Here is a 12224-nt window from a genome sequence, read left to right on the forward strand (position 1 = left end):
TAGCCAGCTACAACGCCCCAGTCCTGCTGGTAGCAAGCATGAAGCCAGCATGCAGCCCAGTGTTCCCCATAACACTCACGTATCGCAGCAGGGCCTCCTCTCCGAGGGCTCGCACCAAGCCCTTGGTGTCCATCTGCCCCAGTCTGAGCACATACAGCGGTCGCCCGTCTGCAGAGAGGCAAGGAGGAGGCTGGGGTGAGTGGCAGGGCATGGCTCTGAGAGGATTCACAAGGGCCAAGGAGCAGCTCCATACCAGAGGTTCCTCCTGTGAGACCTTGTATTTGTCCCTGGCATAGCACAAAAAGGCTGCCCAGGGAAGCGTGCTCTGTGCTCCTGCTTGAGATAAGCAAGAAAACACGTGGAGCCCTAGCCTACTCTGAGGAGCAAAGGGAGACTAGCTTCTGTGTAAGGATGCCACGGGGAGGGGCAACCAAGTCAGCTGATAGCAACGGACAGGACCTGGGCCCACACGGCTGGGCTGGGCCAGGCCAAGTGGGACTGAGCTGGGTGCAGCCGCCTGGCTCCCCGACATGAATGACCATGGCTGCTGCTGAGTTCAGTGTTCACCGCAGGGGATGTCAGCATAGCCACATATTTTCTATGAACACAGAGGCTTTTTTAAATTATGAAACAATTTTTCCATAAATTATTAAGAAGTTATTGTCAAGATTTTTATAAAGTCAGCCTTCCTTCCTAAGGACACACATCTGGAAACCCACTAAGTACCACAACCAACACGTGCTGGGTGTATGGCTCCCTAGCCCAGAGGGTCAGTGAACAGACCACCTAACTCATGATAGAATCTGTCATCACCCACCAGAGCAGAGACAACCGCAGGCCAGAGCACATCCTACACTCGTGACCCTGGACCCAGGCCAGCAACCTCAACACACCAGGTCGGCTGTCATCCTGCCTGGGACCAACACCTGACCCCTGGGGAACATCACCTGCAGCCCATTACCTGTAGCTCTGGCTGGCTTGGAACTTGCTCCAGAGATGAGGCTGACCTCGAACTCACAGAGATCAGCCTGCCTCTGCCTCTCAAGGGGTGGGATTACAAACCTCACCACACCTGACTCTACTGACATTTAGTAAAACACTTTTTTTTTAAAAAAAAAAAAAAATCTTTTGTTTGAGACAGGGTCTCAGCTGTAACTCTGGCTAACCTGGAACTCACTGTGTTGTCCAGACTGGATTCACTGCCTGCCTGCCTGTCTCCTAAATGATGGACTAGAGGCATGAGGCATCACAGCTGGTCTGTCAAGATCTTATTACCAAAACTTTTTAACCTTCAAGAGTTGAGCCACAAAGTGGAATAAAAATAAATATTACATTTTCAGCAAAAATTAATAAAGTAATGGACATCAAAGTACACAGTATTGTGTCTCTGTACTCAGGATCCTAATGTAAGAGGATCTAGAGTTCATGGTTAGCCTATGCTACATAAAGAGACCCAATGTCAAACCCAGAAGTTACTCAATTATATACAATATTGAAAACAAAATCAAAAGGTGAGTTAAAAGCTCCTATTAGCTATTTAAGAGAGTTTAAGGCTAGCCTGGGCTACAGTACAAGACCTTATCCCAAAAAATAAAAACAAAAGCAAAAATTAATAAAGCTACAATTAATCTGGAGACCTACATTCCCAAAGTAAAAAACAAGTTTTTAGGACTTGCTGATCTGAAAGGACATGTTCAGCGGAGGGAGGGGCACATTTTCTAGTATCCTGTCACATCTGCGTGAGCACAGTGCCACCCTGCACAGCTGGCAGGCTCTAGGTCAGCAACCAGAGGTCAGTCGACACAGCGTATCCTCCCACAAGGCTGAGGCGAGTGAGGGGCTGGGGGAGGTTCCAGGGGTGGCTGGCATGCCCTGGTGCTGGGCCTCGGCCCTCAGTGAGCCCTTCTGCACCGTCTGCAGCAGGAGACTGGGCAGGCAGCTCTGTCTACTGTGCTACTGAGCTGTGCCATATCCTGCAGTGCTCTCCTGAGAATGGAAGGTAAGGCCCTCACACCACGTCCCAATCTGGCTGTCCAGACTTGGGTGAATGGGCTTCTAACTACACCAGCCAGTCCCGTGGTATAGGGTGACACAAGCACAGAGCTGTGACCATGTCAGGTTCGCCCCACCTTTGTCATGGTGATGCCAGCCTCCAGCGTAGTAATCCTGAAGGACCTGGGGTGGAGTCCAGGTGTCCAGGATGTAATCCACCTGGTGCTGCTTCCGCCAAGTTAGAGACTGGCACATGATCTCTCTGGCTTTGTCAATATTAAAATCCCGGGCACGCAGAAACCGGAGAATATGCTCATCCTTCGGGATCTAGGAGAAGAGATATTTCCAGGCTATGTGGGAGGTGCTGGGGGAAAGTCTACCTACTGTGGTAGTCTGAATGTAATTGGCCCCATAAGTTTATAGAGAGTGGCACTACTGGGAGGTGTGGCCTTGTTGGAGGAAGTGTGTCACTGTGGAGATGGACTTTGAGGTCTCATATATGCTCAAGCCACACCCAGTGAGACAGTTCACTTCCTGTTGTCTATGGATCAAGATGTAGGACTCTCAGCTCAGCTCCTTCTCCAGCACCATGTCTGCCTGAACTCCATGTGATACCATGATGATAATGGACTAAACCTTTGAAACTATAAGCCACCTAATTAAATGTTTTTCCTTTATAAGAGTTGCCATGGTTATGGTGTCTCTTCTGAGCAACAGAAACCCTACTTAAGACACCTACCTACTGCCAACAGTGAGCCACACTGTCCACAATGCCAAGAAGCAGCATTCCTCGGTTGAGCACAGCTTGGAGTAGAAAGCTTTTCTAGCAGGTCCATCCCTTGTGCCACCAAAAAAGGTGCCAGAAAAGTCATCACTGGTGCCATAAAAAAGCAGAACTGGGAAAATCTGTCCCGACTTCAGCTGAGCAAAGTAAGGTGGAAGCAGCCCCAAGGCCTCAGTTACTTGCCTGAGCCCTCCACTGCCTGGCTGCTTAGACCACAGGGCAGTAGGAGCTGGAGCAGCCACTACACAGCTGTCCAGGGCAGCTGCTCCTCTGTGGCTGCTTCCATAACAACTGGCGATATGCAGCTGTAAACCCAGGCAACCAGGCCCACGGGACCAAGCGAGCCACACATGATGCCCAGCTCCTTTTATCTGGCCTGTTTTTCATAAACCTCACTCCTGTGGGGCTAGGGTCTCCCCCAATCTCAGAATCAAAGCTCCACTGTGATGGGAGGGCAGGCGACATTCTCCTGAATAACTAAGTATAATGACATGCGTGTATTAGAGTGTCACGGAGAAGAGGATTTCTTTGTATGATAAGGCCAGCACTTTTTTTTTTTATTTATTATGTATACAATACTCTGCACCAGACCTCATTACAGATGGTTGTGAGCCACCATGTGGTTGCCGGGAATTGAACTCAGAACCTTTGGAAGAACAGGCAATGATCTTAACCACTGAGCCATCTCTCCAGCCCCAAGGCCAGCACTTTAAAACACGCTCCAGCTCCTCAACACAGACAGACACTATGTTCTACTGATTGGCATGTCATGGGTTCTAAGCTAGACCTTTCTCTGTGAAACGCAAGGAACATAGCTACCCGCGTGTGAAAGGCATCTTTTTTTTTTTTTTTTGGTTTTTCGAGACAGGGTTTCTCTGTGGCTTTGGAGCCTGTCCTGGAACTAGCTCTGTAGACCAGGCTGGTCTTGAACTCACAGAGATCCGCCTGCCTCTGCCTCCCGAGTGCTGGGATTAAAGGCGTGCGCCACCACCGCCCGGCTTGTGAAAGGCATCTTAAGCCTGCCATGAGGATCTGGTGCCACAGACACACTCGTGGTATTTCGGGTGGGAGGAACAGGTCAACAGACATGGCAAGATCTTTACTCTGTAGCCTCCAGTGAGACCAGAGACTGCAGGATCCGCAGTCAGCAGTGCTGACGGCAGCCAGCACTCACTTTGCCCTTGTGCGTCTCCTGGAGCCACTGGCGCAGTCGGATGAGGCAGCTCTCCTGGAGCGGGGTCAGGTCACCCAAATATCTCTTGATGTAGTCGGCATCCAGCTTGTCTGGAATTTAAGGTACATGGCGTTATTTCCACAGAGAAAGAACCCTTCTCTCAGTGAGGCTGGAGTGGGGGCGGGGCAAGGCAGCAACTGTCCTGGGCAGCCTTTAGGGAGGCATCACTGATAACCACAGGTAAGTAAGCAGTCTTTAAGATCAGATCCCCGATAAACACAGGCAGGTTCCGAGCCTCCTCCGCCTGTAATTTCAGTACTACAAGGACAGGCTGATGGCTTAATAGATACAATGTACACTCATCTTCAACACAGGGCCTAAGTTCAAACGCACAGCCCCGACTCTCTCCCCAGCTGACTGTCCAAAGGCAAGCAGAACGAAAGAATGATAGACACCATTATCTTAACAATGTTTTCTGATTCCTCCCCTATTTTCTAAACTTTCTATAACTAGAAATTAAAAACTTGTGTTTTTATATATGTGCTTAGCACACAGAAAACTGCACACAAACCCTGGCCCAGCCCTGTCACTAGCTGTGTGACCACTCAACTGCGCTGTGCCCAGCAAATGTAGACATGAACTGAGGCAGCCAACTGGTCCCTGGGGCTGAGAGTGGGAGCTGCGCAGAGGAGGCACAGGACCTGAGTGACGAAAACGCTGTCACTATCATCAATCAAAACACAAGGAAAACACTTCCTGGTCCAAATCAGTGGACAACTAGAAATAACTTCCATTTAACGAACAAGAATAAAACAGATGTGCTCTCTAAGTGGGAGGCTCAGGAAACACAGTCACGGACAGAGCCGTGGGGAGGAGAGAGGTCCCGTGTCCCCAGACTGTGCCAGGCTCACCGTCAGGGGTTCCTACCACAGGCTCAGATGCTGGGCCTGGGCTGCTGATGCCTTCCCCACTCAGCCCCTCCTTGAGGGCAGCAGCATCTGGGACAAGGACAGCGGAAGATGTGGCTTGACTCTTGCTTGACGACAGTGTTTCTGACGAGGGCTGCAGAGAGGGCGGGGTCCACCGGGGCACAAAGGTGATGCCCTCCTCCTCCAGCTGCCGCAGGTAGTATTCAATGATTTCTTTCCCCTTCGAGACAAGACAGGTATCCTGTGAGCATGCGTCCACCACCCAGACATCTTACCCTCACCAGCTTCTAAGACATTCCCCAAACCAGAATCTGGGGGCTGTGGACACAGCTCTGTGGCGGAATGCTAACTTAGCACACACATGACCCCAAGTGAGTTCAATCCCCCAACCCCTCACCTGTTCACCCCCAAATAATTCTGAGAGCAGTGGAAACACCCGTAACCCGGACACATGGGAGGCTGAAGCAAGAGAATTGGGAATTTGCGTGAACTAGGGAGATCTTGTCTCAACAAGCAAACAGTAAGCTAAAAGTCAACCAGACTGTGGTCACTCTCTCAGAGACTGCCGCCTCCTTTTCCATAAAATCCCAACAAAGACACTCACTTTTTTAATGTTGCTGGTATATTGTTTCATGGCAATTTTTTCTACTGTACTTTCAAAACCAAAGAAGGATTTGATATCTAAACTTGCAGACTGTTCGAAGCAGGTCCAGTCTTCGTTCTCAGGGTGAACCTGCAGGCAGAGAACCCAATCCCATTACCGCGCTAGCAATGGAGACATCACATCCGCTCCCCAGCTAGCTGACCAGGACCCAGAAGAAGCAAGTTTAATGGTGTCACTGTCGTGGGGAAGGAGAAAGGCAGGGCAGAAAACTGCCCAGATGGACTCGGACACTCCAAGGCCCTCATCACAACCTCACAACTTTCTGGAAGTGACAAACACACACAGAGCCTTTCAGCTCCAGCCCTTCATCCACTCACCCAGCTCCTGTGATGCTGAACATGGACAGAAAAAGAGCCACACGCCGGGCGGTGGTGGCGCACGCCTTTAATCCCAGCACTTGGGAGGCAGAGGCAGGCGGATCTCTGTGAGTTCGAGACCAGCCTGGTCTACAAGAACTAGTTCCAGGACAGGCTCCAAAACCACAGAGAAACCCTGTCTCGAAAAACCAAAAAAAAAAAAAAAAAACAGAAAGAAAGAAAAAGAGCCACACTGTGTGCTGCTCGGGCTCCCGGAGAGACAGATAAGCCACAGACAGGTGGGAAGGTCACAGGAGCACTATGGAGAAAGGCCTGTGGGGCTGAAGGCTAGAGAAGGGACAGGGCTGGCTGCAGGGATTGTAAGTGTGCGATGATGGAGTGGGAAGGAGGGACAGACAGGTGACTGTGAGGGCTCTGGGCTCCTCTGCACAAGAGGAGGTTGTGGGCTTGAACCAAGGGAAGACAAGTGTGACATGCGTGGACCCTGTGTGGAGGACAGGGCAGGAGGCTAACCCCTAAAGCAAGGACCAGGAAGGGCGTCTCTCACACTCTGAGAAAAAAGTTCCTGAAGTAAGTATATGCAGTGAGGACCACAACGGACAGATGGTCAGAGCCCTACACGCAAGGATACTCAAACCCTGGCTTCAAACACACACCTAGAGTCAAGAAGCTGGGCCAGGAAAAAGACAAACAACTTCATACTTAAAACCAGTCAGGAAGCTGGCCTTGTACTACTCACTTGCCTTTAGTCTGAGCTCTTGGGAGGCAGAGGCAGGTAGGCCTCTGTGAATCCCAGTCCAGCCTGGGCTACAGGATGAATTCAGGCCAGCCTGGGCTGCTCGGTGAGACCCTGCTTCAGAAAATACAATCTAATCCAGAGCTGAGTGCGATGGTGCACACTTACAATCCGGCACTCAGCCGAGTGCGACGGTGCACACTTATAACCCAGCACTCAGGAGACAAGGCAAGAGGAGAGTGGCAAGTTAAGGCTACTCTGGTCTACCTGGCAACTTTCAAGACAGAGGCACAGAGTGAGTCCCTGCCTTAGAAACAACAGTCACGGCATCAGCTGGCAGCCCTGACTGTCACAAGGATACAGCATGCTACACCACTCCTCAACTGTGCTGCTCATCCCAAAGGAGAAGCAGCAGCTGGTGAAAACACCAAGAGCCGTCCTGTTTCAACAGTGGTCGCACATGGCCTCGGAGCCCGAGACTGGGGTCGCGACTCACCGTGTAGCAGCAGTGCTCGTGGATGATGACCCGGTTAGAAAACGTCTCGTTGTGCGCCTCGATGTGCAAAGTGCGCTCTCGAGAATTCAGGGAGTTTTTCTGGACAAAATAAACATAATCGACTCCTGCAATCTTTAAGAAGAGACAAGAAGAAAAAGCGTTTACTAACAGCTCTGGGTGAGCATGGGTCCACCCGCCTGTAAAGTGTCCGTCACCAGTACCTTCTTCAGCAGCCTGGGAGCGTCGATATCCAGCTTGCAGCGCCTCTCGATGACATGAATAGCCCCATCTTCACTCTTGAATTCGCTCACGGTGTCGCTGTCCACGAACATTGGGATCAAAGGACATGTAGGGAACCTCCTCTCATAGGCCTGTGGACAAACGGCAGTGATAGAAAAGAAATGGCAGCCGTCACTGCTGCGCCCTCAGACAGAAAGCATTTTGTTCACAGCCTGCAGCACACCAGATCTTCTGGAAGCGGGGAAAGATCCAAGTTCATGGACTAGAAGCCTTGGCGGAGTGAGGATGGCAATTCTGCCCACATGGGTATGCAAGTCCAACACAGTGCCAAGCCCCAGCAGGCTCTTTTTGTAGTTATTAAATGAAAGACAACTTTCGAATCTATGTGGAAGGCAAAAGAACCATCACAGCTAACAACAGACGGGGAGGATTTACTCGGCCCGGCATCAGGGTCATGCAGCGCTGCTGGGAGAGACAGAAGACCAGTGGGCAGACAGACCCAGACACACCAGCTCGCTCCCTCTTCCTTCTGGGTGAGAGGATGAGCCCAGGGCAGCGCATGCTGAGCACCTCAGGGTTGACTGAACTGCGCCTCAGGTTCTGCCTAAACCATTTTTGACAAGTGTGGAAATTCTAAGGAAGGAAAAAATTAGGATGCTCTTTTTTTGTTAAATATTTTCCATGATCTAAAACAAAAGAAAAATCCTCTCAATAATCAAAATCCAATCAGAACATGAGCAAAAGCTAGGCATTATGTTGTATGCCAGGAATCCCAACATATAAAAGGTGGAGGCAGGAGGATTATGAGTTCTTGTACAGACTGGGCTAAGCAGTGACAACATCATCTCAAAAACAGGGAAAAGCAGGCGCTAGCAAGGAGCGTAGACACATGCAGACAGCCCCACACAAAAACGGGAAGCAAAGAGATTAGTCACTGGAAGACACAGGCCACCACCACCGTGCCGTACACTGTGTGCCATCAGATGGACACAAACAGCACACGCTAATACTAAGAAAGCCATGGAGAGAAGAACCTTCAGACACCGCTGGTAGGAATGTAAATTGATGCCACCAATCTGGAGAGCAGACATGTTTCTCAAAACCGAACCCTGAACATGAAGTCACCATATGACCCAGAAGCAGCCCAGTAGGGCCATATACATACAAGCTCAAAGCAGCAACTACCACGTCCTCTAGAAAGCACACACGCATGAAAAGGAATGGCCCTACGGTTGCACACACACTGTCCACAATCTAAACAGCCACACCCACAGGAATCCACTTGAACTGTTTGCTTTGAGCTGAGACTGGGCTCTCGTGTATCCCAGGCTGGCCTCAAACTAACTATGTAACTAATGATGGCCCTGTACCACTCATGAAAAGATAAACTTACAGCAACGGAAAACCAAAGGTTGGGAGGGGCTTTAGGAAGTGGAGAAGAAGGCGTGGCTGTCAGGGTGCCGCTGCCCGCTGCCCGTGCACATTAAGCGGGACCTGACATTACTGATGGACCGTAATTCTGCAAGGCATTCCCACGGTGGAAACATGTCTGAAGAGCTCATAGGAGCTCACCATAGTATTATTTTAATATCTTATGAATCAACAATGATCTCAAAACAAAAATTCAGGGAAAGACTTGTACATCACTTATGAACTCTACAAAAGTATCTAAGCACCATATGTCATTGACTCTGCAGCAATCTAGAGTGTAAACAGAAACTATACTTTTGTTTCCCAGCCACCGAGACCCAAATTATCACACAGAAACTATATTAATTAGACACTATTTGGCCCATTGTTCAGGCGTATCTCTAGCTAGCTCTTACATCTTAAATTAACCCACTTCAGGAACAGGCGGGCGGAAAAAACCCAGTCCAGGGGACCAGGGGACTGAAAATGTTTGCAGCTACATCAGAGACTGGAGAACTACGGACACTGCTGGAGGTAATAACCAGGCTCGGGATAGCCCACACTTACTCTGCCGTCCGCCCTCTATGAAGAAGGTATTACAGATAACACACAAGACTGGCAGGTGCCAAGCCTCTGTAAGATTTAACTAAAAATAGGGAAAGGGAGTTATGGCAATGTCTCTAATTAACCACAACCAAAGCAGATTTCAGGAGGAAACATATGACACTGGTTACGAAAATACATTTGCTGCTTAGACTTTCTGCAACCAAGTGCAGCCCCCAAAGCACCAGCGTGCTGGGAAGCAAAGGCCACTCACCCCGCCAGGCCCACCCACCTGAATGCTGGGGACCTCAGCCCTGAACACAGCAGATCAACCCCTCTGCCTGGGTATGGCTACAGCTCGACTCAGTCCTGGCTTTCCTGGATCATGACGTTTGTTTTGCTCTTTGTGAAACTGCAGGTCATTTCCATCTGAAAGCGTGGTCAGCGGGAAGAGCAGGCAGGGAGTGAGCAGCACCCTGCAGAGGGTCCAGGACACCAGCCTGGTGGTGCAGTGGTGTGCAGACACACAGGACAGGCCTTGGTTCACTAGTTCAGGGACCCAGAGAGCTGTTTACAGTCAGCAGTGAGGAATAGCACGCTCTGAAAAGACAGGGAACTGCGAGGTATCCCAAGGGTCTGAGAATGGAGGGGAGCCCGCAATGAGCAGGGACACAAGGACACATAGGTCCTTATCGCTGGTGAAGTCCTCCTTAGGGACAAGGCAGCCTGCTGAGGAACGGTGGGAGGAGGAAGTGCCGATAGCAATGAGTCCCGTGTTCAGAAACCCAGGGAGTCATGTGAGGACGGCTTGGCAGGAAGGGAGCCTGCATGTGGCACTGCGGTGCTTACAGGTCTAGCTTCCCATGGGCTCATTCTCTCCTCCACTCAAATGCATCCTGAGCTCCGTGACAGCCAGAATCTCACATGTCACCCAGAATGCACATGTCACCACAAACAGTGTCTAGAAGTTCGTTTACCTGCTCAGATCACTCCGCAGACATACCTCAGGAGGCCCCGAGTGAGTGAGCGAGGGGTTTAGGGAAGAGCTGCCATGCTCGGCTCCCAGTGATACTAAAAGCCTTGCTCTAGAAATGGGGCTGGGGCTGTGCAGTGTCAGCACACACCTCTCTTCCCAGCACTAGGGAGGCAGAGGCAGGTGGATCTCTGTGAGTTCAAGGCCAGTCTGATCTACAGAGCGAGTTCCAGGATAGCCAGGGAGACACAGAGAAACCCTGTCTCAAAAAAGTGAAAAAAGAAAGGAAGGGAGGGAGGGAGGGAGGAAGGGCTGGGAGCGGGCCTTGCACATTCTATCACTGACACACCAAGAAACTAAGGACATGAGGCTCCAAACTACAGCTCTTCTTTTTTGTTTTTCCTTTATTGTTTTTTGAGACAGGGTTTCTCTGTCAAACTACAGCTCTTCTTAAAGAGCAAACTAGGAACCTACCCAGAAACGGCAGAGGGAGGAGGCTCTTTGTCAATATCTAAATAGCCACTTTCAAAACACACCTTTTTTTTTCTTGAGTAGGTGGCAGTTGAGACAAGGTCTTTCTTCTATTTTCTTCTATTTTATTTTGATACAGGGTCTTTCTACATGGCAAGACTCATAGAGACCCGCCTGCCTGCCTGTCTTCTGAGTGCTGGGCTCTGAGGTGTGTACCATACGCCTGGCCTTACCACTGCCGTCTTGAAGCTGAGTGTACTCCACACGATGGAGCCTGGAACAGAAACCACACTGAAGCCCTTCCATTCCTAGGTCACCCACCTGTGCAGTCTCATGTGGTAGAGACCCTCCCCCACCTGTGCAGTCACACGTGGCAGAGACCCTCCCCCACCTGTGCAGTCTCACGTGGCAGAGACCCTCCCTTGTACCGTTAGGTGACCAACCAGGTGGCACCTAGGCTCTCAGGCTCAGAAGAGGCTAAAAGGTGCAGAGCTTCTCTCTGTGTGCTAGTCCGAGCTCCTCCCCCTCAGCCAGCTCCTTCCATCCTGACAGATGGCAATACCAGCCACAGGGCAGGGACCAAATCCTGCTTCTCTTTTCATTCCCATGAAAATAAGAACCTCCATGCCTGAAACGAGGTCTCTTTAATAACCAGACTTCTACATTATGGAATAAGAGTTTCCCACACAAGCCAACAGCTCCTGCCTTTGTTTCTCACTCAGCATGGCCAATGAGTCCCCAACACTGAGCACAGGAAACTGACTTCTGGGAGGGCTAAGGGAAAGGAGACTGGGAAGGTTGTGTGAAATTGGTCTCTCTGGGGACACCAACATCTAGCGTTCAGCAGCAGCTGCAGCCGATGAGGCTCCTAGCTAGCTCTCACCCTAGTGGATAAGCGGCCCCTGAAGACAGACGCAAGCAGGCATCTTACCTCTATCCTAAGGGAGGCAAGAGCAACGGGATACAATCGTAAGTGCAGGACCCAGGCAGTACTCAAAACAACAGTTAAACCCGCCACTACCCTGAGGAAATCAAGAGAAATCTGTTTGGTGGGAAGCATCACCTCAGCTCCCTAACACCCCCTTATACAAAGAGTCTGGATGTTTGTCTGGGGGCTTTACCCCAGCTTCTGGCATAAGCTTCCTCCCCTGGAAGTTGCCTCAGTCCAAACTCCACCTCCGAGAAAGCCCACTAAAGGGTGACCCCTTCCTAGGGAAGGTCAAGACCACTCCCACAGGCTATTTAAACTGCCCCCAGAGAATGAACACATGGTCTCCCCTTCTCTTTCTTCCCCTCTCCATGTTTTCCTGGGGCCACCCAGGAGTAAGGTCATCTATTAAACATGGGTGTCTTTTAATTCGGTCTGACTGGGATTATTTGCGTCAGCGGAGAGGTTCATTTAAGAAAAATACTTAACAAAATCCTAATTCTAAAAAATTCTATATTTTTTTAAGGGAAAAAACATGGGGCTAGAGAGCTGGCCCAGTGGTTAAGA

General features: G+C 50.3%; 1 protein-coding gene across 4 annotated transcripts in view; it reads right to left on the reverse strand.

The window, feature by feature from the left end:
- Positions 1 to 12224, reverse strand: part of Sec14l1 (SEC14 like lipid binding 1) — a 42903-nt gene that overhangs the window by 10669 nt on the left and 20010 nt on the right. For all 4 annotated transcript variants that reach the window (XM_041635802.1, XM_041635804.1, XM_041635803.1 and 1 more), the window contains 7 exons: positions 7314 to 7463; positions 7093 to 7224; positions 5484 to 5612; positions 4862 to 5099; positions 3951 to 4060; positions 2130 to 2319; positions 80 to 168 (listed from right to left, as the gene is read on the reverse strand). In XM_041635802.1, coding sequence (XP_041491736.1) covers positions 80 to 168; positions 2130 to 2319; positions 3951 to 4060; positions 4862 to 5099; positions 5484 to 5612; positions 7093 to 7224; positions 7314 to 7463 — 1038 coding nt within the window. The remainder of the gene's footprint in view (positions 1 to 79; positions 169 to 2129; positions 2320 to 3950; positions 4061 to 4861; positions 5100 to 5483; positions 5613 to 7092; positions 7225 to 7313; positions 7464 to 12224) is intronic.

Source organism: Microtus oregoni, unplaced genomic scaffold (assembly GCF_018167655.1).
Source record: "Microtus oregoni isolate MIOR12 unplaced genomic scaffold, Mior012 000048F_ref0000485, whole genome shotgun sequence".
NCBI classification, from domain to species: domain Eukaryota; kingdom Metazoa; phylum Chordata; class Mammalia; order Rodentia; family Cricetidae; genus Microtus; species Microtus oregoni.